The 23,908-nt window shown below is 41.6% G+C and overlaps 1 protein-coding gene across 2 annotated transcripts in view; it reads right to left on the bottom strand.

Moving 5' to 3' along the window:
- ABCB11 (ATP binding cassette subfamily B member 11) overlaps positions 1-23,908 on the bottom strand; it is a 101,633-nt gene that overhangs the window by 32,885 nt on the left and 44,840 nt on the right. For both annotated transcript variants that reach the window (XM_080671399.1, XM_080671398.1), the window contains 7 exons: positions 20,300-20,410; positions 16,368-16,493; positions 14,266-14,469; positions 12,596-12,766; positions 11,703-11,904; positions 10,650-10,725; positions 3,278-3,380 (listed from right to left, as the gene is read on the bottom strand). In XM_080671399.1, the coding sequence (XP_080527525.1) occupies positions 3,278-3,380; positions 10,650-10,725; positions 11,703-11,904; positions 12,596-12,766; positions 14,266-14,469; positions 16,368-16,493; positions 20,300-20,410 (993 nt within the window). The remainder of the gene's footprint in view (positions 1-3,277; positions 3,381-10,649; positions 10,726-11,702; positions 11,905-12,595; positions 12,767-14,265; positions 14,470-16,367; positions 16,494-20,299; positions 20,411-23,908) is intronic.

The raw sequence follows: 23,908 nt of genomic DNA, 5'->3' as shown, positions 1-23,908 counted from the left end.
CTATTATAATTATCATACAAGCAAGCAGTATTAATAGAAGCATAAGATCTTTTCCTTTTGGAGTTTTAACAAAACCACATTGGCTTCCCTGTCATTTTCTTCCTCTTTCTTCTTTTGTTTCCCTTAACTAGAGAGAGAATATAAAGTGGCACTTTTTAAAATTATACTGGTTAACATTTAATTGAGTTTAATTGTTCTATTCTAATTTACAATTCTAATGAGTACACTATTACATGGAGCATTGTTATATCTCTAAAACTAATCTCTATATTTGATTTGTTTCCCTTTATTTAAATGGCTCCCTTTGGAGTTTTCCCTGCAGTAAAAGCACTCCATGAGAATGTGACTCCAGAGAATCTAATTGTTCTCTGCAACTATGCTGGGCCATCTATCAGTTTCAACAACAACAATAGCAAAATCCCATTTCCTTTTTCTTCTTCCTAACTCTTGCTTTTATTGTCAAACTAAAGGCCCGGTGCATGACATTTGTGCACTCAGCGGGGTGGGGGGTGTCCCTCAGCCCAGCCTGCACCTTCTCACAGTCTGGGAGCCCTGCGATTGATCACCCAGCAGAGAGAGGCCCTGCCCACCCGGCCAGGGCTCTGCGATGGATCACCCCCATAGAGAGAGGCCCCGCCCACCCACCGCAGTGTCCATCCCACTGCCGTAGCCCACTGGTAGGCGGCCTGGGCCTCCCTCTTTGGTGCGATCATGGGGCGATGGTGGGGCCCCCGACCAATCGCATCACACCCACCTTGACTGGCCTGGCGCCAGTGGGTATCATAGTGTGATCATCTGGATGGTCATTCTGCTGTTTGGCCATTCAGTCAACTTGCATATTACTCTTTTATTATTATAGATATTTAGACATTCTTAACAACATTATTTCAGTTTGTTTTTGAACTTTATGTAAGCAAAATTGCACTGTATGTACTCTTTTACCCTGCTTGTTTTCACTAAACAGTATAGTATGTGTGATTATCATATAGTTTATTCATTTTACTACTATATAGTGAGGCATTATATTAATACTAAAGGCCTGGTGCATGAAAATCGTGCATGAGTAGGGTTCCTAGGCCTGGCTGGCGATCAACCCGATCTGTGGGGTGACCAGCGGGGTGATTGGGGAATCCCCACTGGCACCTGCCTTGGCTGGCCTGGGGCCTATGTTGAGCATCTGCCTTCTGGTGGTCAGTGTGCATCATAGCAACCAGTCGTTCTGCCATTCAGTCGATTTGCATATTAGGCTTTTATTATATAGTATGTTTAACCAGAAACTAGGGGAAAAAACATGAAAATGTAAAAATTGACTATGATTGGCACTGCTGTGTTTGAAATTTCAATGTAGTATTAGGATCTTTCTCCCTGGAAGCTCTAGTAAACTCCCTACATCATGATTCTTGTAGTTATTAGTGGCAGCACCTGAACGTAAATAAAATACCTGTGTCTAGAACCAGAAAGGGGCTTGAGCCCTTACCAGCAAAATGCAGTAAGCAATCATGCTTGCTAAATGTTTTCTCTCACTGTGATTCATCCTGCTGCTCATCTATAAAATATGCTTACAACAACTCTATTAGGTAGTGGAATCTCTACTTATTCATGATTAGTACACTGAAACCAAAAGAACCTTAAGAGTCCTTCTTAGTCATAAGGTCATAAATAGTACTGTACTTTCTTCCAATTCTGTCACTGTGAGCCAATGCTTACAATTACTTACAAAATGAATTTTTAAAGATAATTTGAAATTGCATCATGCATAATAAATGTGCTTGTAATTAAAATATTCTCAGACTTACTTGCTTTGATAAATAGTGGTTTAGGCTTTATTTTATTATAGTAATTCCATTTTTTATACTAGTTTTAAAATCTTCTGATGTCCTACTAGATGCAGGCACTGAGCAAGGTGCCCAAGTTGATACAAATACAAATAATACATAGTCACTAACTTTAAGAAGCTTATAGTTTAGCAAGGGGATAAGACAACATGACCTCAAGTACTAGTAAAGTTCAATAAGAAGAGTTCCATAAAAAGAGTTATGTGAAGAGTAATGGGGGATCAAAAGTGAGAGTGTCAGGCTGAAGAATAAAGTGCAATGATTAAGCAGGGGTCCTCAAACTACAGCCCGTGGGCCACATGCGGCCCGCCGAGGACATTTATCCAGCCCGCTGGGTGCCACTGCCTGTCCTGCTTAGCAGCCGACTCGTCCCGGGCCCTCAGTGCACATAGGAATTTGTTCATAGCTTTTTTTAAAAACTATAGTCCGGCCCTCCAACAGTCTGAGGGACAGTGAACTGGCCCCCTGTTTAAAAAGTTTGAGGACCCCTGGATTAAAGTGCAATGATTTCAGGAGGAGGATGGTCACTTTAAGTGAAAGTTAGTGCCCACAACAGCTCTGGATACATGCATCCCAATGAAGAAAGTTTTATATTGCTACTAGAGGCTTGGTGCATGAAATTCATGCACGGGTATGGCCCCTAGGCCTGGCCAGAGATCAGGACTGATCAGGTTTCCCACTTCCCGACCTCCCCGCCTCCTCCTTCCCTTGCTGCCATGCTGGTCGCCCACCACATCCCACACCGCCCCCTGGTGGTCAGTACACGTCATAGCGAGTGATGGAACTCCCAGTTAAATTCCCAAAGGGAAAATTTGCATATTAGCCTTTTATTATATAGGATATGGGTTGAGTCCTCTCCTATTTCATTTTTGTGTTATTTTGAATTGTGTTAAAATTAATAGTATTGATTAGTTACCACAGATGGTAACTAGACTTATTGTGGGGGTCATTTTGTAAGGTATGTTGTATGTCAATTAAAAAATTTTGTGATAACTTGTATAAGGTTAGCCTTATCAAATACCTTTGTTGATCAAACACTTTTGCCAAGGTTATTACAATTTAAGAATGAGACTTAAAATTTGGGGGGAAAAGTTTTCAGATATTCTTAAAAATTTTTAAAGGATGCCTACATAATGAAGTAATCTGCTAATTACATATAATTTGCCTATATTTACTAGAATGGTACACTTAAGAACTATTAACCATTAATAGTCCAGTTTTAGTTACCACGCATTCTTAAAAGTAATTAATTAATATCTTTCTTTAAAAACATTGTGTAAAATTTAGAGTTTCCATCAGATCTTAATGTGTTTTCCCCTTTAGCCCAACATTGAAATATTACTAAATATAGGCCTTGAAAGCTCATATTCTAGGCTTAAAGTGCAAACAATAGTCCCTAGGAGAGGCTTCTTCTATTCCCCCATGAGTGATTGGTGCCTGACCTTTCTGTCTTCTTCATAAGTAGATTTATGATCTACACCAGTTAATGAAGGTTCATGTACCAGGTAAGAAAGCTGAGTCTTGGAGCGTTGCCGGATGGAAGCTCTGTAAATAAAAAGATTAAACAGTCTGTAGATTGTGGGCAGGTTGGAACAGAAGTCAACTGGTATCCAAGTTATAAGACATATGTTAAATAAACAGAAATGTTTTCCAGGTCACCTGGTAACCAGATAAGGGATTTTTCTGGTTAGATTAGACAGAGCTATTCTTAGGGCAGAATTAATCAGTGGGGTTGCTCTGGGCCCTAAGCTAGACCTTGACCCAGAAGAGAGAAAAAGGAGTGCAAAGTTGTCCTACTAGTTTACCAGAAAAAGGCGTAAGACTCAAATCCATTCTGACCCCACATGGCTCTGCTAATTGCTATAACAGCAATAGGCCATTGCCTTTACTTCCCTTCTCACTGTATTTTTATCTACCCATCTCCCCCTCCCCCAACAATCACCTTATGTTTTGTTTACTTCAAAGTTTTGCCACCTCTATACAAATGAGCTAGTTTGAGAGGAAATAGAACCCCTAGTGAGATTTTCTCCAGGTTATATATCATCCCTAGTGATGCATTTAATCAACAAATACCTTATTGAAATATAATTTAACTTGATGTATTCATTCATTTATTCATTCATTCAACAGAGGTTTATTGGGCACCTACAACATGCAATATTCCAGGTGCTGTGGGGGATACAAAGACTGATTAATGACAGACTTCTCACTCAAGGAGCTTAAATCACATAGAGGAGCAACACATGTACACCCAATCCTGATGTAAGGAAGAATATGCTAAGTGCTATAAGACAGGTTTGAATAAAGAGTATGAAAATTTAAAGGAAAAAGAAATGTATGGCAGGTGTTACCATAAAAGGCTTCTAGGAAGAAGTGACTAAGGCAGGGTTTGGGTTTTTGTAGACTAGAAGGAAAAGCATTTCTGATTGAGAGAACAGTGTAAACGGAAGCATGAAGAGAGAACAGGAGCGTTCACTAGATATACCTAGTCCAGGACAGATATAGAAAGTGATCGGTTCAGGTTGTTTTATTTCATTTTCCTGTGATTTCTGGGAAAGAGATTCTACTCTCTTCTAGATTAAGCTTGGGAATATGTAGCACTGGGAGCTGATGGCAATGATGTTGAAACACTTAAGGAAAGAAGCTTCCCCTAAAATAAAGCCAGTTGTGAAAAAAAAAAAGTAGAGCTAAAGAGAGAGACTTGGACAAATCACTGACACCCCAGCCTCGCCTGAAGCCAAAGCATCCTGGGACTATTTAGTTATGTCAACTGTTTCTCTCCCTTTAAAGGTTAAACCAGGTCCAGTTAGGTTTCCATTCATTTGAAAATAGTGTCTTCAGTGATAAAGGCAATACTGAAGACTTGGAAGGAGGGAAGTTTCCTTATTGAAGCACCTAATTGGAAGTCATATGGTGTAAGAGAGCAATGTAAGAGATGAAGAGACCTCTATCAACTGCTTAGTGCAATCCAGATGGAACCATTCACAAGCCTCTATCATTTGTATCCAGGTGGAATTGGACTAACACTATTATCAGGGTGGAGCCTGCGTATTACACATGCTCATTTAGCCTTCCTGAGAAGGCAGTAACACATTGACTTAATTAATCTAATTTGTTACCACGTTCTGTTAATGGTACTGCCATCCTCTTAGTCACCCAGTTTCAACAAGGTGCATTTATCTCAATTCCCTCCTGTTCCTTGCTCTTACATATTCAAACTCTTGCCAAACCTCATTATGAGCAGGCATGAAGCCACTCCTTACCCCTACTGCCTGCTACCAAACTGGCTTCTTCTGGGGCACCCCTTTTCCTTCCCAATCTGACCTGAAGCTCTAGCAACAGTCATTTCTTTGGTTTTGGTAACTAAGGTGGAATTGTCTTCTGCAGATGGTGTAAGGAATAGGCATGTGTCACTTGGAGAGAGCAGAGTGCATGATAGGGCTGAGACTTAAGTTTATGGGTCTAAAATAAAACTCAGAGCATTAGAAGCCATAGTAGGAGTACATGAAGAGAAGGCATCAAAATACACTTGACTACCTCCCAGTCTGAGCATGGGAAGACCTATATCCTTGTCCTCTCAGATTTCTACTACTTTAATCTTAAATTTCATAAGTCAGTCTCTCTCTCTCTCTCTCTCTCTCTCTCTCTCTCTCTCTCTCTCTCTCTTCCTATCTCCCACACCATTCCACTTGTATAGCATAGGCTGTCCCAGTGAGACAGCTAGGCAGGCACCCTACCTGCCAGGCAGTTCTCCCTCTGATCTATCATAAACACCAGAGTTATAATTCTACCTCAGCCCTTCCAGAAACCTACAACATCTGCCACTCCCTTTCTCAGAAGCTGTTTTAGTACTTCTTAATGCAAACAAAAGCAGCTAAATTGGGAAATAAATTAGCTGAATAAATAATACTTGCTCTCAACATTTTTATTTAGAAAATTAATTTCCTCATCCATTAAATTATTCTTGAACCTAAGATCTATGACTAAAGAGAGACTTAGACTTCAGAAAGACCTTAGGCAAGGAAATAAGATACAAATTAACATTCCACTTAGTCATCTTTTAGCAAAATAATTAAAAATCTGTCAGCTACACAATGAGATATTTTTAACCATCTTCTCATTTAACTTATAAACTTTATCTGCAGGCAGTTAATAGCTTCTTTCTGTGTATAGATTGTATTTCTGGATTTCTCATCCTAGTCACCAAAATCTAGATTTTGTGAGAACAAATGGTCAAATAGGAAATGTTTGCATTAAAATGATTATCTGGTCCTAATAATAGATTGTAAGTAGACTACTTAGAACAGGTGGAATTGGGTTCATCAAGCTATTAATTTATTCTTTTCTAAATTCAATAAATTCAATAAAACTAGCATTTCATGAAATTTTTCTGAATGATCTGTTCTCCAAAGGAAAAATAAAAAACTCTAAGCATAAACTTAGTGAACTACCCTTTGAATATTAAAAATAAATAAATTTATGTTTGTACTACTTGAAGTTGTTACCTGAATGTTTTGTTTTAAGCTCTTTAGCCATTTTTCAATAAATGATTAGCTAGTTATCTTGAATGAGCAATTCCTGAATTAAATGATCTAGAAATGTAAGAAAATGTTAGAGAAATATGGTGTCAGTTCATTGCCTACTTTAGTATCCTAACTTTAGAAAAAGAATCTTTAATAACATTTTCATTAATATGGACAATGTTCCTGAGCAGAATTCTTCTTAATTCACAGTCTTTTAATATTTTTTTAATTTAATAAATCTTTATTGTTCAGATTATTACAATTGTTTCTCCTTTTTCCCCCCATAGCTCCCCTCCATCTGGTTCCCACCCCACACTTTGCCCTTACCTCCCCCAACACTGTCCTCATCCATAGGTGTACGATTTTTGTCCAGTCTCTCCTGAACCCCCCATACCCCTTTCCCCCTGAGAATTATCAGTCCACTCCCTTTCTATGCCCCTGATTCTATTATATTCACCAGTTTATTCTGTTCCTCAGATTTTTAATTCACTTGATTTTTAGGTTCACTTGTTGATAGGTATGTATTTGTTGTTCATAATTTTTATCTTTACTTTTTTCTTCTTCCTCTTCTTAAAGAATACCTTTCAGCATTTCATATAATACTGGTTTGGTGTTGATGAACTCCTTTAGCTTTTTCTTATCTGTGAAGCTCTTTATTTGACCTTCAATTCTAAATGATAGCTTTGCTGGGTAGAGTAATCTTGGTTGTAGGTTCTTGCTGTTCATCACTTTGAATATTTCTTGCCACTCCCATCTGGCCTGCATAGTTTCTGATGAGAAATCAGCTGACAATCGAATGGGTGCTCCCTTGTAGGTAACTAACTGTTTTTCTCTTGCTGCTTTTAATAATCTCTCTTTGTCTTTTGCTCTTGGCATTTTAATTATGATGTGTCTTGGTGTGGTCCTCTTTGGATTCCTTTTGTTTGGGGTTCTGTGCGCTTCCTGGACTTGTAAGTCTATTTCTTTCACCAGGTGGGGGAAGTTTTCAGTCATTATTTCTTCAAATAGGTTTTCAGTATCTTGCTCTCTCTCTTCTTCTGGCACCCCCATAATTCTGATGTTGGTACGCTTGAAGTTGTCCCAGAGGCTTCTTACACTATCTTCAACTTTTTGGATTCTTTTTTCTTTTTTTTGCTTTTCTGGTTGAGTGTTTTTTGCTTCTTTGTATTTCAAATCTTTGACTTGATTCTTGTATTCCTCTAGTCTGCTGTTGGGTCTCTGTATAATATTTTTTATTTCAGTCAGTGTATGTTTAATTTCTAGTTGGTCCTTTTTCATATCTTCGAGGGTCTCGTTATATTTATCAGCCTTTTCTAGGATATTCTTGAAAAGCCTTATAACGGTGGTTTTGAATTCTATATCCAGTCGTTTGTTTTCCTCCATTTCTTTCTTTTGTGATCTGTTTCTTCGTCTCCCCATTTTTCACTGCTTCCCTGAGTTGGTAGGGTGGCTTTGTGTGCTAGGTTTTCTATATGGCCCAGTGGGTCAGCCTCCCAATTAACCTGAAGTGGACACTCTTGGTGCACCCCTTTGTGGGCTGTGTGTACAGCCTTGTTGTAGTTAAGTCTTGATTGTTGTTGGTATCACTGGGAGGAATTCACCTGCAGGCCAGTTGGCTGTGCGGATCAGCTGTGTCTACACTGGGAGATTTTCAGTGCTGGAGACAGCCTTATAGGATTAGCCTTGCCAGATTGCAAAAGCCTCTGTGCTCAGCTTGGAAGGGGTGGAGTCTCAGGGCGGAGCAGACAGTCTTGGCTTCCCGTCAGCCCTGCCCTTGTGCACGAGTCTCCAGACCTCTGCCTTCCTCGGTTCCTGAGTTTCCGCCTGACAGTCCAGATTTCCCCCGTAAGAGTGTGGGTCCCCAGGGGCTCGCCGGGAACTGCGGTTCAGTGCAGTTGGAACTGGGGTTCAGTGCAGTCAGGAGCTTCCGACTCCCTTCCGCTAGGGATAGCCTGTGGTAACCTCCTCAGTCAGTCTTTGTGCGCCTCCAGACCCCTGCTGCCGTGGCTCCCCTGAGTCTCCGTGTGCCTTTCTCTCTATCTGACAGTCCAAACTCCCCCTGTATGAGCCTGGGTCCACAGGGTTTCGCCCGGAACTGAGGTTCAGTGCAGTCAGACTGGGGTTCAGTGCAGTTGGGGGCTTCCTTTCCCCTCCCACCAGAGAAAGCCAGCCAGGCACTCCGCCGCCCTTCCTCTCTGCGTGCGCGTGTCTCCGTACCTCAGCTCTTTGCCACTCCTTCTCCGTGAGCTTTCCTCTTTCCTTCTAGTTGTAGAATTTCCACTCAGCCAGCTTTCCTGTAGTTCTGGATAGTGTCCGTTTTGTCTTTTAGTTGTAGTTTTGAAACTGTTGTGCAGGGCAGCAGTTTAGGTGCTTACCTATGCCACCATCTTGGTTTCTCCTCAGTCTTTTAATATTAAAGGAATTATTTTATTAAAACTCTTAAACCAGAATGAAAGCCTAAATTTACAGTTTTGCTAATAGCATACAACAACAAAAATATGTTTTGAGAGTGAATACCCATAAATTTATCCATAGAAAAATAAATACCTAAAATAAAAACTAAATAAATACATAGCTGATGTTTGGGTAAATTATCTTTAAACATCAGAAAACTAGTGATGCGGTGCATGAAATTCGTGCACATTAAAAGAGAATTAATTAGAAGAAATATTTTAATATTGCTATTTTCCCTTTCTTCATAATAGAAGTGTCAGAGATGAAAAAAAATTAGTAAAATCTATATGAAAATAATATATAAATTTATTAATAAATAAACAATCACAACATGATATAACAACAACAAAGACATGATGTAAAAACAACACTGATGCAAACAATCGTTTGTGAAAAAGCCAGGAGGTTACCAATCATTTGTGAAAAGCCAGGAGGCTCCCTCCTCCCTCCTGTCAGGGTCCGGGGTGCAGAGGAATGGGATTCCTGGCTGGCAGGCCGCTGACAGCAAGCTGTCCAATGGCTGATTCTGTGAAGAATGGGGCTCCCTCCTGTCAGGGTCCAGTTTGAAGGCTGGCCACGCCCCTGATCGCACAAGACCCAGAGTTCTGCCATGCCCCAGCCGGGGCTGGGAGGGAGCTCCCTCCTGCTGGCAGCCTGCTGTCCGGTCATTCATCCAGTCATTTAGGCTGTGATGGCCCCTGGCTTTTTATATATTAGGACTAGAGGCCCGGTGCATGAAATTAGTGCACATGGGGTGTGTCCCTCAGCCCAGCCTGCACCCTCTCCAATCTGGAACCCCTCAAGGGATGTCCGACTGCCCGTTGTGAGGGAGACAGTCAGATACCCCTCTCACAATCCAGGACTGCTGGCTCCCAACTGCTTGCCTGCCAGCCTGCCTGATTGCCCCTAACCACTCTGCCTGCCAGCCTGATCACCCCCTAACCACTCCCCTGCCAGCCTGATCGATGCCTAACTGCTCCCCTGCTGGCCCGATTGCCCCTAACTGCCCTCCCCTGCTGGCCCGGTCACCCCTAACTGCCATCCCTTGCCAGCCTGGCTGACCCTAACTGCCCTCCCCTGCAGGCCTGGTCCCCCTCAGCTGCCCTCCCCTGCAGGCCTGGGTCTCTCCCAACTGTCCTCCCCTGCAGGCCTGGTTGCCCCCAACTGCCCTCCTCTGCTGGCCCGGTCACCCCTAACTGCCCTCCCTTGCAGACCTGGTCCCTCCCAACTGCCCTCCCCTGCTGGCCTGATTGCCCACAACTGCCCTCCCCTGCTGGCCATCTTGTGGTGGCCATTTTGTGTCCACATGGGGGCGGCCATCTTGTATGTTGGAGTGATGGTCAATTTGCATATTACCTCTTTATTATATAGGATGCATTTCTTATTTCTAATTAAAGCATGTTTGACTTCAGAGGGTTACTCTGGAAGAAATATTTGAATTCAATTGCAACTCAGAAGAGCTAAAGAAATGAATCTGACCTCCATGTAAGATGGTAATTCATACCACAGTTAGCTTTGGTGTGAAAGACTCAATACAGATATTTTCTAAAACAACCATGTTTCTAATTTCAATAAACAATATTTTAACTATAGAGCATCTCTATCATGACCCTAACCCTAATAAGATGAGAAGCTAAAGTTAAACAAAAACTCCCCATTAATTAGAAACAGGACTGTCAATATAGCAACCAAGAATTTATTTGCAAGAATGACAAGACTTGGGCCTATGCTTAGGGCTCTCCTGGTAGTTACCAAAATGTTGCCTAAGGGTCGTAGCTGAAGAAGCCTCCTAAGAATATTTGAAAACCTTAAAATGTGCCCCATGGCTCAGACTTACCTTAAACTAGCCCGGTAGCTCTCTCTGCTAAAGGTCTGTTTGCTCTCAAGTAAAGCACCTTCAGCGTCATCTTTTCCTGTTTCAACACAGCATGAGGGATTCCTTAGTGTATGCAATAAACAGAACCATATCAAAATAAAATTACTTACTATGCTTGCCTAGCACATAATTACCATGTCTGATGCTAAAACAGACATTAACTATTAACTTTATTGCAATAAGTAAAATAGCCCTTGTCCAGCACATTCTAACAAAAAATTTCAAAATACTTAGCAAGACTGAATCTTTCAAACTGCATATGTATAATAACCTATGTGTTATCACCACAGAAACAGATATCTTATTGCATAAATCATAAAAATCTTAAGGGAAGCCCACTAGAAGTAGGAAAAAAATGATAGACTCACCAAATTAAAAAAAAATCATTTCAGAATAAATCACACATGTTATATGTATATAGTTATACTATTATATACAGTTACAGACTATACAATTATACCCAGTGGAGTTCAAAAATTGGTATCTGAAATGGTAGAGAAAGTGTGGAGTGGTTGATTAATGTAGGTTGAAAATTCAGATTGAATTTTCTGAAAAATGTAAATTTTTCAAAACTGAAAATTCAGATTGAAAAAGAGGTGTGCTAGGGCCTGAAGTATCTATTTACACCAGTGAAAATAAGCGCAAAACATTTTAGACATTGATTCATTCACTTAACCAACAAGAATAGAGATCCTACTGTGTGCAGGACACTATAGGGAGTCTCTCTTATTTGCAAAGTGTGTGTGTGTGTGTGCGGGGGGAGTAGGGCGGGGGGTGGAATAAGAGGGAGGGATGAAGTTGAATGTTCTTCAACAGAACACCTGGGCTCTATGACTTGATCAAATAACTGAACCTCCTGAGTGCCTGTCCTTTCCTTTATCATTTATATAATGCCTTCACAGGCTTTTGGGAGAACAAATAAGACAGTGTACATTAAAATGCATAGAAAAACATAAAGCATTAATACATTAACTATGTAATACAACATATAAGCATAATGAAAAAGGCATTTACCCTTTATGCCCTCCTCATTAAGGGCTTGATCTCCTTGACTTTGCAAAGTCACTAGAGTGAAGTAAACTCCTTTTCTTTCTAACAATTCTTCATGTGTGCCTCTTTCCACTGCTGCACCATGTTCAAAACCAATAATGACATCTGCAGCTCTAACGGTGGATAGGCGATGAGCGACTGAAATGATGGTATGCCCATGCTGAATCTGTAACAATGCATAGTGCACCATTAAATGAGACTGTAAGACAGAGCTGGCATCGACCTTTGGTTCATCTCAGAAGCCACAAGTAAGTCAGAACCTCAGTCCCTGGGAGAATCCTTAAATAGGCTGTGCAGACATTAGAAATAGCCAGCACACTTTCTCACATTGTTGGTCCAGTTGTTGCTATTACTCAACAGCTAAAAACAAAAAAAGGAAAATTTAAAACTCACAGATTTTGTCCTAGTCAGTTTGGCTCAGTGGATAGAGTGCCGGCCTGCAGACCGAAGGTTCCCGGGTTTGCACATACCTTGGTTGCAGGATTCTCCCTGTTTCTCTCACATCGATATTTCTTTCTGTCTTTCCCTCTCTCTTCCACTCTCTTTAAGAAATCAATGGCAGAATATCCTCAAGTGAGGATTAAAAAAGAAATAAAATAAAACTCACAGATTTTAAGTTAGACCTAACAAGATTTTAACTTTTACATGTGCAACTTCTGGAAGCAAATCTTAACTGTCTTCCGTTCAATTGTGAGGAACATGGGAGTCAGCCAATGTTTTCTAAACAGACTGGATACACCGACCCATGTAGCACCTCTCTCTCTCTCTCTCTCTTTCTTCCCCCCCTCAATAAGCAGCCTTTCCTACAACAGCACAAACATTTCCACCTGTAAAATGAACTCAGACTTTCAACAAACCTTACTCAATGCCTCTTGCACCATGGCTTCGCTCTCATTGTCCAGTGCCGAGGTGGCCATGTCCAAAAGCAGGATTTTTGGATTTCGAACCAGGGCTCTAGCAATGGCTACTCTTTGTTTCTGGCCGCCACTCATCTGGCCTCCTCCTTCTCCAACAAGAGTGTCAAATTGCTAGGAAGAAAGTGATCCCAGTAATGAACAGGAAGAATTTGAAGACTCCTGACTAATCCATGAGATCCTTTCTAGCTTCCTCCTCAAGCATGAATTTTCATAGGTCTAACTTTTACTGAAATACCCTTTCCTGAAAAAGTTCTCATCAATATTTGTGTTTAAGATAAATTGATTTAATCTCTTATTCCCAGGTTCACTGGCTGTATAAATGTTTCTGTTTAGCTTGACTTCAAATAAAATGTGTCCACCAAACTAAAAGTTGATTGAGATCCTGAAAATTCATTTTAGTGGATTAGAGCACTTATCAGATCTCATCTCTTTTCTCTAGCTAGACAACAGAGAAAAACACAATGCTAAAGCTGTCTTTATATTGTGAAATACCAAACCACCTTTATAATCATCACCATCGACAGCAAACAGTTGCCAAGTATCTTGCATGTCTAGCATTATATTGGAACCTCACAACAGGTCAGACTCTTATCTTGCATATTATTAACCAATGTGAGTTGAGCATTCACCATGTATAAAGAAAGCACAGAGCTGGGCTTTACACATATCATATCATCTCATTTAGTCCTCACAGATGACCCATGAGGTAGGTACTACTATTCCCCTCAACTGATAGATAAGGAAATGCTGAGGTGCAAGGGGGTAAGGTAACTTCTCCAAGTTTATAAAGCTGGCAAGTGGAGAGAAGCTGGGGCCTGTATGGAGGAAGTCTGATGCCAGAGTTTTATGCTCTTTAATCACTAGACTATATTACTAGTATATTCATGGCTGTAATCCTATTCGTACAGGAAATTTAGAAGGTGGGCTAGAAATTGTTTTAGAGTACAGATTCTGGAGCCAGACCACCTGAGTATGAACCTTGTCTCTCCTGCCTTGAGCAAGTTATTTGACCTCTCAGAGGGCTAAATGAATTAATAGATTAAAGTGCTTAGAAGAATGCCTGGTTTGTAGTAAGCACTATACTAGTATATGTTTTAACGAATAACAATGCTTCTTTGACTTAGCTAACCATTAGCAGCAAGCAAAATTCATATAATAATATAGAATTGGTTTTGTTGTCATTGTTGCTGAAAAAGAAGAAAAAGGAGGAATTTTGGAATGTGTTAGATACAGTGCTGAGGACACATATTAGCCACCTAAGTTCAAGAAAATTAAAAAACAATGGGAGAATCAAAAGAGCATTGTGCAAGTTATTGCCACATAACAAATTTATTATCTGCTTTGACAAATGCTTAATAGATAGAATAAGGAAATTGTATCTATGTCAAAGGGAGCTTTTAAAAGAACATTCCCCAGCTTAGACTTTTAGTAGATTAACAACATGGTTTCAAACAAAGGGGAAAACTCATGGTACTTTTCCAGCCTGACACAAAAACATGACATTAAGAATTTAATGATTTAGGATTCAAATGAAAAGAAATATATCTCCTAGGGCTTTTTTCCCTTCTGCCATTCATGAGTTTCCCTCTGGAATGAGAGGCTAGGGGTACCTGTGGCAGCTCCATGATGAAGTTATAGGCATTGGCTTCCTTGGCAGCTCGGACTATATCTTCCATCGTCGCCCCCTCTCTGCCATAGCGAATATTCTCTGCAATGGTGGTGGAGAACAGAACAGGCTCTTGCTCTACAATTCCAATCTGAGCTCTAAGCCACTGAATGTTAAGAGAGCGAATGTCATGGCCATCCAGAGTCACCTAGAGAACATGAGCACAACATCCTTCAGGGTCTGGATCGTAATACTATGTTATACTTAACCCATGAGGAGAAAAAGTAGAGACCAACAAGATGGTAACGGAAACAATTCCTCTTATAATATGGTTGCTTATATAGGAATGACACTATACTAGTATAATTGAAATCAAATATAGCTATAGGACAATTCATTGTAGAAACATAAATGATGTAAAGGTCACTTAATTTAGCGTGATTGGTAAAGGGTTTTACTTCCTCAATAAAGAGTACAGTCACATGTGTCTCTCTCCCTTCTACTATTTCTAAAAAAAAAAAATCAATGAAAAAATATCCTCAGGTGAGGATTAACAACAACAAAAAGAGTACAGTCAGTTATTCACCATACTTTGAATATTTTTACTATGTTTTTTTTAAATATATATTTTTATTGATTTCTGAGAGAAAGGGAGAGGGAGAGAGAGATAGAAACATCAATGATGAGAGAATCATTGGTCAGCTAACTCCTGCATGCCCCCCTCTGGGGACCAAGCCCCCAACCTCAGCATGTGCCCTACTGGGACTTGAACTGTGACCTCCTGGTTCATAGGTCAATGGTCAACCACTGAGCCACTGTGGCCAGGCACTATGTTTTGACTTGTGACCTAAAATGGACTTCAAAAGATGCAATGAAAATAAGCAATGATTCCTATCTTGTATATATGTTTTATAGTAAAGCTTACTTTCTGGCTAGATTCACCAAAATAGTACTTTGTTATTTAACAGCAATTGGAACTGTGAGTAGGATGAGAAAATTAAAATTACTATTAGCAAAAATATTAAAATGTTACATCAAGAAACCATGATTTTAATATACTTAGAGTATAGTTATGCTGGTATGAGGCCAAGAATATCCAATCAGAGAATGACATGTGACAGGAAAATTCTGGTTTGTTTGCCATGTTAGTGTAATAGTACATGCACTATAGAGAATTCATTGCATTCAAGTATTTAATATGTACTCAAACGATTCTATCTTGATAAGAATAATTTAGAGAGTGAAAAGCCCTTGGCACTTAACAGACCTGGGTTCAAATCGGGGGCAACTCTCAATCTCTCTGACTCTTCTTCCTCATTTGTAAAATGATATTTACCTTTTTTAAAATATATTTTATTGATTTTTTACAGAGATGAAGGGAAAGGGATAGAGTTAGAAACATCGATGAGAGAGAAACATCGATCAGTTGCTTCCTGCACACCCCCTACTGGGGATGTGCCCGCAACCAAGGTACATGCCCTTGACCAGAATCGAACCTGGGACTCTTGAGTCTGCAGGCCGATGCTCTATCCACTGAGCCAAACTGGTTAGGGTGATATTTACCTTTGATAATCATTGTGAAAATAAGTAATCATTTTTATAAAGTATTTTCATTATAATTTATGATAAATAAATGGAAATTATTATATTTATTTTCTTACTTTCAGTTTATGTTTATAATCAAATAAACACAAGGGGAAAAAAAGACTAAATAGTTTGTGAATTTATATAATTTTTAAAAAACCTAACTTCTCAAAGCTGTAATAAATAACTGTTCTCTGTTAATTCTGGCCATGGAAGCTTTCCTATACTTAGTATTTGAAGAGCTTCAGGAGAACTATAATAATTTTGTTATTATACAAAGAAATAAATGAAAACTTTAGTTCACTGAGGAGGCAGCCACTTGGAATGTATCCATCAGAGAATGGACTGGTTGTTCAGTGAACATGGTCATGCAGGGAATTAGTGCAACCACGGCAGTCAAAATCATTAAGTCAACCCCGCATGTGTCAGGATGGTCTCAGTGTATGCTAAGCCTTTGGGCTTAAGTTATCACCATTTGCACTTTCCCACCCCTGTAGTGAGAAGTTTCTGGGAGACACACACCATGCCTTTACTGGGGTCGTAGAATCGCTGGATGAGCTGCAGGGCTGTGCTCTTCCCAGCTCCGCTGGATCCTACCACAGCCGTCATTTCCCCTGGTTTGATGACCATGCTGAGGTTATTTAAAATCTGCAGAGAAAAGAAAAGAACAATGTTAGTAGCTAGGCTGCAAGTTAGGATGCTTTGTGAGGATATTGTGTTTGTTTAATTATACCCTGCATCCATGAGTAAGCAGCAAATTAGTAAACAGTGCCTAGGATGAAGTTTTAGCATTTAGCACATTACTTATTATTTAGCTGAAAGCTGTGGCCAACAAATAAAATGGTGTGTGGTAACATTTGGAATTAAAGTAAATCAACCACGTCCACTTTTAAATGTTCCGGAATCTCATTTAAAACATCCTGACATACTAGGATACCTCAAGAAGATGGTCCCAATTAGTTAAGGGAAGAAAGCCATTAAGTTAGAAAAATAATACAAATTTACTAATCACATGTTAATAAGCCAGTTTTCAAAGTTTAAGCTATCATACACTTGTATTGTGTGTGAGCATATTATTTGAATGAATAACTGTATCTAACAGATGTTTGTGGTATATTTGCTAGATACAAAACTCTGTTTAAAGTAGAGATTGAATGCTGATAAGCCTAGAAAGGGAAGAAAAAAAAAGCTAAGTCATAACCATGTGTTGGATATTTTCACTAATTCAGTGATGATTTTTGTACTTATTATGTAGAGGTGGTTTGGGGTCCTCTGTGTGTCAAAATCTATGTGTCTTTCATCCCACACTATAGGGTCAGGCTTACAAATTTTTACTTACTGAACTATAATCTTCCCCTAGGGCAGGCAGGCATTGAGTATGCTCTTTTTTTTTTTTTTTTTTTCTTTAATATCACTATAGTCTCAGTACATCATGGCACCCAGCAAGGCTAAATACACCCTTGTGATATAAATGAAGAATATTTACAGGTCTAAGTAAGAATATTTTATTAAAACAAACTCTTGGTATTGGATGTAGCAGATAAAACAAATGAAATAACTGTGTTTCAATTCAACAGGTATTTGTTCAACAGCTATTATGAGCCGGTTCTGAACAAATATTAAAAAGGAAGTATTGAGCCATCCCTTCAAAGATCATTATTGAATGAACACCACCTTGTGGTTTATATTTCACAAGTACTTTTATATTTGTTATGACAGTTAATGTTTACATATATATTAATATATAACATTAATAAAAAATTTACTTCATAAACATAATCATAATAGATGTACTTATACTTTATATATACATACTAGAGGCCTGGTGCATGAAAGTCATGCACTGGTGGGGGGGTGTCCCTCAGCCCAGCCTGCACCCTCTCCAATCTGGGACTCCTCGGTGGATGTCCGACTGCCAAGGATAGGGCCTAAACTGGCAGTCGGACATCCCTCTCACAATCTGGGACTGCTGGTTCCTAACCACTCACCTGCCTGCCTGCCTGATTGCCCCTAACCACTTCTGCCTGCCAGCCTGATCGCCCCCTAACTGCTCCCCTGCTGGCCCAATTGTCCCCAACTGCCCTCCCCTGCTGGCCATCTTGTGACAATGTGGGGCGGCCATCTTGAGATGACATGGGGGTGGCCATCTTGTGGCAGCCATCTTGTGATGACATGGGAGTGGCCATCTTGTGATGACATGGGGGCAGCCATCTTGTGGTGGCCATCTTGTGATGATGTGAGGGCGTTTATCTTGTGATGATGGGGCAGCCATCTTGTGATGACGTGGGGTGGCCATCTTGTGATGTGAGGGTCAATTTGCATATTACCTCTTTATCATATAGAATAATGAAAGTGTATATGCATATATGTGTGTGTTTATCTGCATTATAGATATGCACTAGAGGCCCGGTGCATGAAATGTGTGCACGGGGGAGGGTGTCCCTCAGCCCAGCCTGCACCCTCTCCTATCTGGGCCCCCTCTCACAATCCAGGACTGCTGGCTCCCAACTGCTTGCCTGCCTGCCTTCCTGATTGCCCCTAACTGCTTCTGCCTGCCAGCCTGATCACCCCCTAACCACTCCCCTGCCAGCCTGATTGATGCCTAACTGCTCCCCTGCCAGCCTGTTTGCCCCTAACTGCCCTCCCCTGCAGGCCTGGGTCCCCCCCCAACTGCCCTCCCCTGCAGGCCTGGGTCCCCCCCAACTGCCTTCCCCTGCAGGCCTGGGTCCCTGCCAACTGCCTTTCCCTGCAGGCCTGGTCGCCTCAACTTCCCTCCTCTGCCGGCTTGGTCACCCCTAACTGCCCTCCCCTGCTGGCCTGATTGCCCACAACTGCCCTCCCTTGCAGGCCTGGTCCCTCCCAACTGCCCTCCCCTGGTGGCCTGATTGCCCACAACTGCCCTCCCTTGCAGGCCTGGTCTCTCCCCACTGCCCTCCCTTGCTGGCCATCTTGTGGTGGCTATCTTATGCCCACATGGGGGCAGGATCTTTGACCACATGGGGGCAGCCATCTTGTGTGTTGGAGTGATGGTCAATCTGCATATTATTCTTTTATTAGATAGGATAGAGGCCTGGTGCACGGGTGGGGGCCAGCTGGTTTGCCCTGAAGGGTGTCCCGGATCAGGGTGGGGGTTCCCTTGGGGGGTGGGGTGGCCTTTGCAAGGGGCTTGTGGTAGTTTGCAGGCTGGCCACGCCCCTTGGCAACCCAAGCAGAGGCCCTGGGATCTGGGGTTTATTTATCTTCTATAATTGAAACTTTGTAGCCTGGAGCAGAGCCAAACCTTCTGCTCACTCCGTGGTGGCAGCCATTTCTGTTGGGATTTATGTATCTTCTATAATTGAAACTTTGTAGCCTTAAGCGGAGGCCTGGGCCGGCCAGAGTGTGCGAAAAGCTTGGCTTCCTCCATCGCCGGGGGCAACCCTAGCCTCTTGCTCTTTCCAGCTCCATGGCTGCTGCCATTTCTGTTTGGATTTATGTATCTTCTATCATTAAAACTTTGTAGCATTGAGTGGAGGCCTAGGCCGGCAAAGGCAGGCGGAAAGCTTGGCTTCCCCCATTGCCGGGGAAACCCAAGCCTCCCTCTTGCTCTCTGTGGCCATAGCCATCTTGGTTGGATTCATTTGCATATTTGCTCCTGATTGGCTGGTGGACATGGCTGGTGGGTGTAGCAGAGTGATGGTTAATTTGCATATTACTCTTTTATTAGATAGGATTATCAAAATTAATTTGATGGCATTTAGTACTGTGGGAATAACAGAAATATTATTAAGAAAGGGTAGCTAGAGGTACTCTGTTAAAATTAGGAATAAGTCTCATTTCAAAGCCAATTCATTCAGGGGGAGTAGATCCTAATTTTCCTGTAGAGTAAATTGCCTTTAAAGATACTTATTTAGTAGGTACAGGAAAACCAAATTTTCTTCACCATAGGTGACTATGAGCATATCACAAGATTACCTTTGTACCAAGGACTGATATATTGGCCCTGATGAAATTACAGATAGGAAGTAAAAAACTGCAAAGACAGCAGCTTTCCTTTGCCACTTCATATCCTACCCTTTCTGAGTGTTCTACCTTCTGCACTCTCTAAGGAGGTGGTTTGACATAGTTGTACTTCTATATTGTTCTGATTGCCTTGCATTTTATTGAACTGATGGTTACAATGACAGGGCCTGACACACTCATTTCAACAGAGAGTCATAGAGGTGACTTAACCAGAAAGTGCTGCCAGACTGTGTTCTTACCAAAGGGGTTTGCACAGTATTGTCATCATGAAGGAATGTGGTTTGGTGCCTGAGAAATAATACAACATACAAGGACACTTCCAGAGAAACATGCTTCTGTTCCATGTTCCTGGAAACTGAATCATGCTTCAGAAAAACAAGCAATTTGTGGCTCTGGAAATGAATCATCAGGAGTAAAATGCTGTTGTTCCTGGAGGAAAGATTGGCACTTACCTTCACCTCTGGTCTGGAAGGATAGTGGAAGGTCACATTGTGGAATTGAATTTCACCTTTAATTCGATCCAACTTGTAACCATCTTCTGACATGCAGTCAATAACAGGTTTCTGAAAGAGAATGTAAAAGGGGTATAGCAACAACATGTATTAGATGCATTTACTGTCCATCTCAGTTTGAATCTACTCATAAAAGAGAATAACAACCAGGTAAGACATTGCAGAGATATGCTAAAGATAAGTTTCTTCCACATTAAATAATTATTAATAATAATAATTAGCATTTATGGAGATGTTATATTATGATATATTAATGGTATTATGCTATGTTCCTATGTAATATATTAGTATATAATATGTTATATGTATTATATTATATATTAATATATATACATTTTATCTGTATTATATTATACATGTTAACAGCCTATCTAATAAAAGAGAAACATACAAATTGACCATACCTCCACTATGCCCACCAGCCACACCCACCAGCCAATCAGGAGCGAGTATGCAAATTAACCCAACCAAGATGGCAGCAGCCGGAGCTGGAGTGAGCAGGAGGCTTGGGTTGCCCCCGGCAATGGAGGAAGCAAAGCTTCCTGCCCACCCTGGCCGGCCCTGGCCTCTGCTCAAGGCTACAAAGTTTCAATTATAGAAGATAAATAAATCCCAGATACCTGTTTCCAGCTGGCCCTGGCCTCCGCTCAAGGAGGCGCTGAAAAAAAAAAAAAAGCAAAAAAGGAGAAGCTGGGAGCTTGGGACTCCAGGGGCCGTGGCCAGCCTGCAAACAGCCATCAGCCTCTCACCCAGGCTGGCCACACCCCCATGGGGTGAGGGTCCCCACTGGGGGGCTTGGCCAGCCTGCAAACAACTATCAGCCCCTCACCCAGGCTGGCCAGGCACCCCAGCAGGGACCCCCACCCTGAAGGGGGTGTGGCCAGCCTGAAAATGGCCCTCAGCCCCTCACCCAGGCTGGCTAGGCACCCCAGCGGGACACCCACCCTGATCCAGGACACCCTTCAGGGCAAACTAGCCGGCCCCCACTCATGCACCAGGCCTCTATCTATACTAATAAAAGGGTAATATGCTAATTAGACTGGGAGACCTTCAAGGAGACCTTCCAGACATTCTTCTGGACAAAGCCATGGTGGTGGGGCCGAGGTAGAGGTGGTTAGAGGCCAAGAGGGGAGGGCAGTTGTGGGTGATCAGGCCAGGATGGGATGGCAGTTGTGGGTGATCAGGCTGGTGGGGGGTGGGGCCGTTGAAGGTAAGCAGATCAGAAGGGGGGCCAGTTGGGGGCAAGCAGGCCATCAGTGGCGGTCAGTTGGAGGTGATCAGGACAGTGGGGGGGGGGCATTTTGGAGTGAGCAGGCCAGCAGGGGGGCAGTTAGGGGCGAGCAGGCCAGTGGGGAGGGGAGGTGGGGGTGAGCAGGCTGGCAGGGGAGGCAGTTGGGGGCGAGCACACTGGCTCGGGGGACAGTTGGGGGTGATCAGGCTGGGGGGGGCAGTTGGGGGTGAGCAGGCCAGTAGGGGAGGCACTTGGGGGCGAGCACACTGGCATGGGGGGCAGTTGAGAGTGATCAGGCTGGCAGGGGGGCATTTGGGGGCAAGCAGGCTGGTGGCAGGGGGGCAGTTGGGGGCAAGCAGGCTAGCAAACAGAGTGGTTAGAGGCAATCAGGCAGGCAGGCAGGCAGGTGAGCGGTTAGGATCCAGCAGTCCCAGATTGCGAGAGGGATGTCTGACTGCCGGTTTAGGCCCGATCCCTGTAAACTGGCAGTAGGACATCCTTAGAGGGGTCCCAGATTGGAGAGGATGCAGGCTGGGCTGAGGAACACCCCCCCCCCCAGTGCACGAATTTCGTGCACCGGGCCACTAGTATAATATAGTATAATAATATATAATATAAATAACTAATATATACTTAATTTTGATTTATATAAAATATTATGCCAATTAATAAAAATTATATATCACATTAGTTAATTTAATTATTATTTATTGACATGTCACTATGACATTATTATTTAACAACATACTAATATAATATATAGCACTGATCTATATATTAAGATTATTATATATAATTATATTATTAAGATACCATGGAAGACAATGCACTAGGTGTTTTAGTGTGCTTTTTTTCATTTATGTAATCGTCACTGTAACCTAACAAGACATTTTTTCACTTGAGGAAGTTGAGAAATCTCAGAGGTTAAGTATCTTGCCTATGGCCACACAACTAGTCAACCACTCTGGGGTCTAAGATTTGAGTAACTGAATGTCCTCAGGGGGTGTCTTCAAACACTATCAACTTTCAGTTGATTTGCTGAATTTCACCTCTGCTGTTGTTAGTAGTGAGCCTAATCTAGAACTTAACCATTCCAGTTCATCGGACAAGAGTCCTCTCCTGCTACCAGGACATCCCCAGTTCAGCTTCTTACTCTTCCACACAGTGAGAGAAATTCATTACCATATCTCTATTTGGGGCTATAGTGTAACCTACTTTCTTCTTGGGTCTCCAATAAAGATAATAAAATGATTTTTAAATGCCTTAATGTTTTGACACAGTTTAAGGGGCTTTTTAGACTCATCATCTTACTTGAGCTTATAACAACCCAAGAATGAGAATTTGGATCATTCAACAGGCCTATGTGGTTTTCAATAATCTCTTTATATCCCAATACATAAAACCCCCAAGTATAAAACAGATGAAGTGATGAGAAATTTTCTCAGAAAGGTTATATGCTTCATAAGTAGCTATGATCTAGGGAACCCATGAAGCACCTCCTAGTTATGATTTAGGAAACCCACAAAGTATTCTTGGATTTACTGGGCTTCTGACTCTTAGCCCAGGGCATTTTTTTCAGAGGGAACGAACATGTTGCCATTTTTCCCTTCTGTTCTTGGGTTTTGACTTTCTACCTTGACCTCCAATGATTTAATAGATTAACCAGAAAAATTCTAGCCACACTATCATTGTCCTTTTCAAGCTGGTACAGACTTTGCGTCACATTTACAAAATAATCCAATCGTGTGAACTTGGCTTTAAAGTTCTGCATGATCTGGCCCCTTCCCATCCCTCTAGCCTCTGTCCCCTGCTCACTCAGTTTCATCACACTGGCCTTGTTTTAGCTTCTTGCATTCACCAAGCTATTTTCCAAACTGAAGGCCTTTCTTCCATGAATACCCTCCCTGCTCTTACCTCCCATTCACCACCCCCAGTCTCCCTTTGCAGGGCCAACTCTCTTTCCTTTGGTTCTCAGCTCATATACTACCTCCTCAGAGATAATGCCATCATCATCACTTAATTTAAACACTCCTTCCCACCCCCAATTGCTATCACATTGACCTATTTAAATTCCTTCAATGTACTATTTAATATTATCTTCTCTTTAAATGTGCTTATTTCTTTTTTAAAAAATATTTTTATTGATTTCAGAGAGGAAGGGAGATGTAGAAAGATAAGAACATCAATTATGAGAGAGAATCATTGATCAGCTGACTCCTGCACACCCTACACTGGGTATCAAGCCTGCAATCCAGGAATGTGCCCTGACCGGGAATTAAACAGTGTTCTCCTGGTTCATAGGTCGATGCTCAACCACC

Source organism: Plecotus auritus (assembly GCF_963455305.1).
Source record: "Plecotus auritus genome assembly, chromosome: 5".
Lineage (NCBI taxonomy): Eukaryota > Metazoa > Chordata > Mammalia > Chiroptera > Vespertilionidae > Plecotus > Plecotus auritus.
The sequence above is the reverse complement of the archived record's forward strand: the minus strand, read 5'-3'. Positions and strand labels throughout refer to the sequence as shown.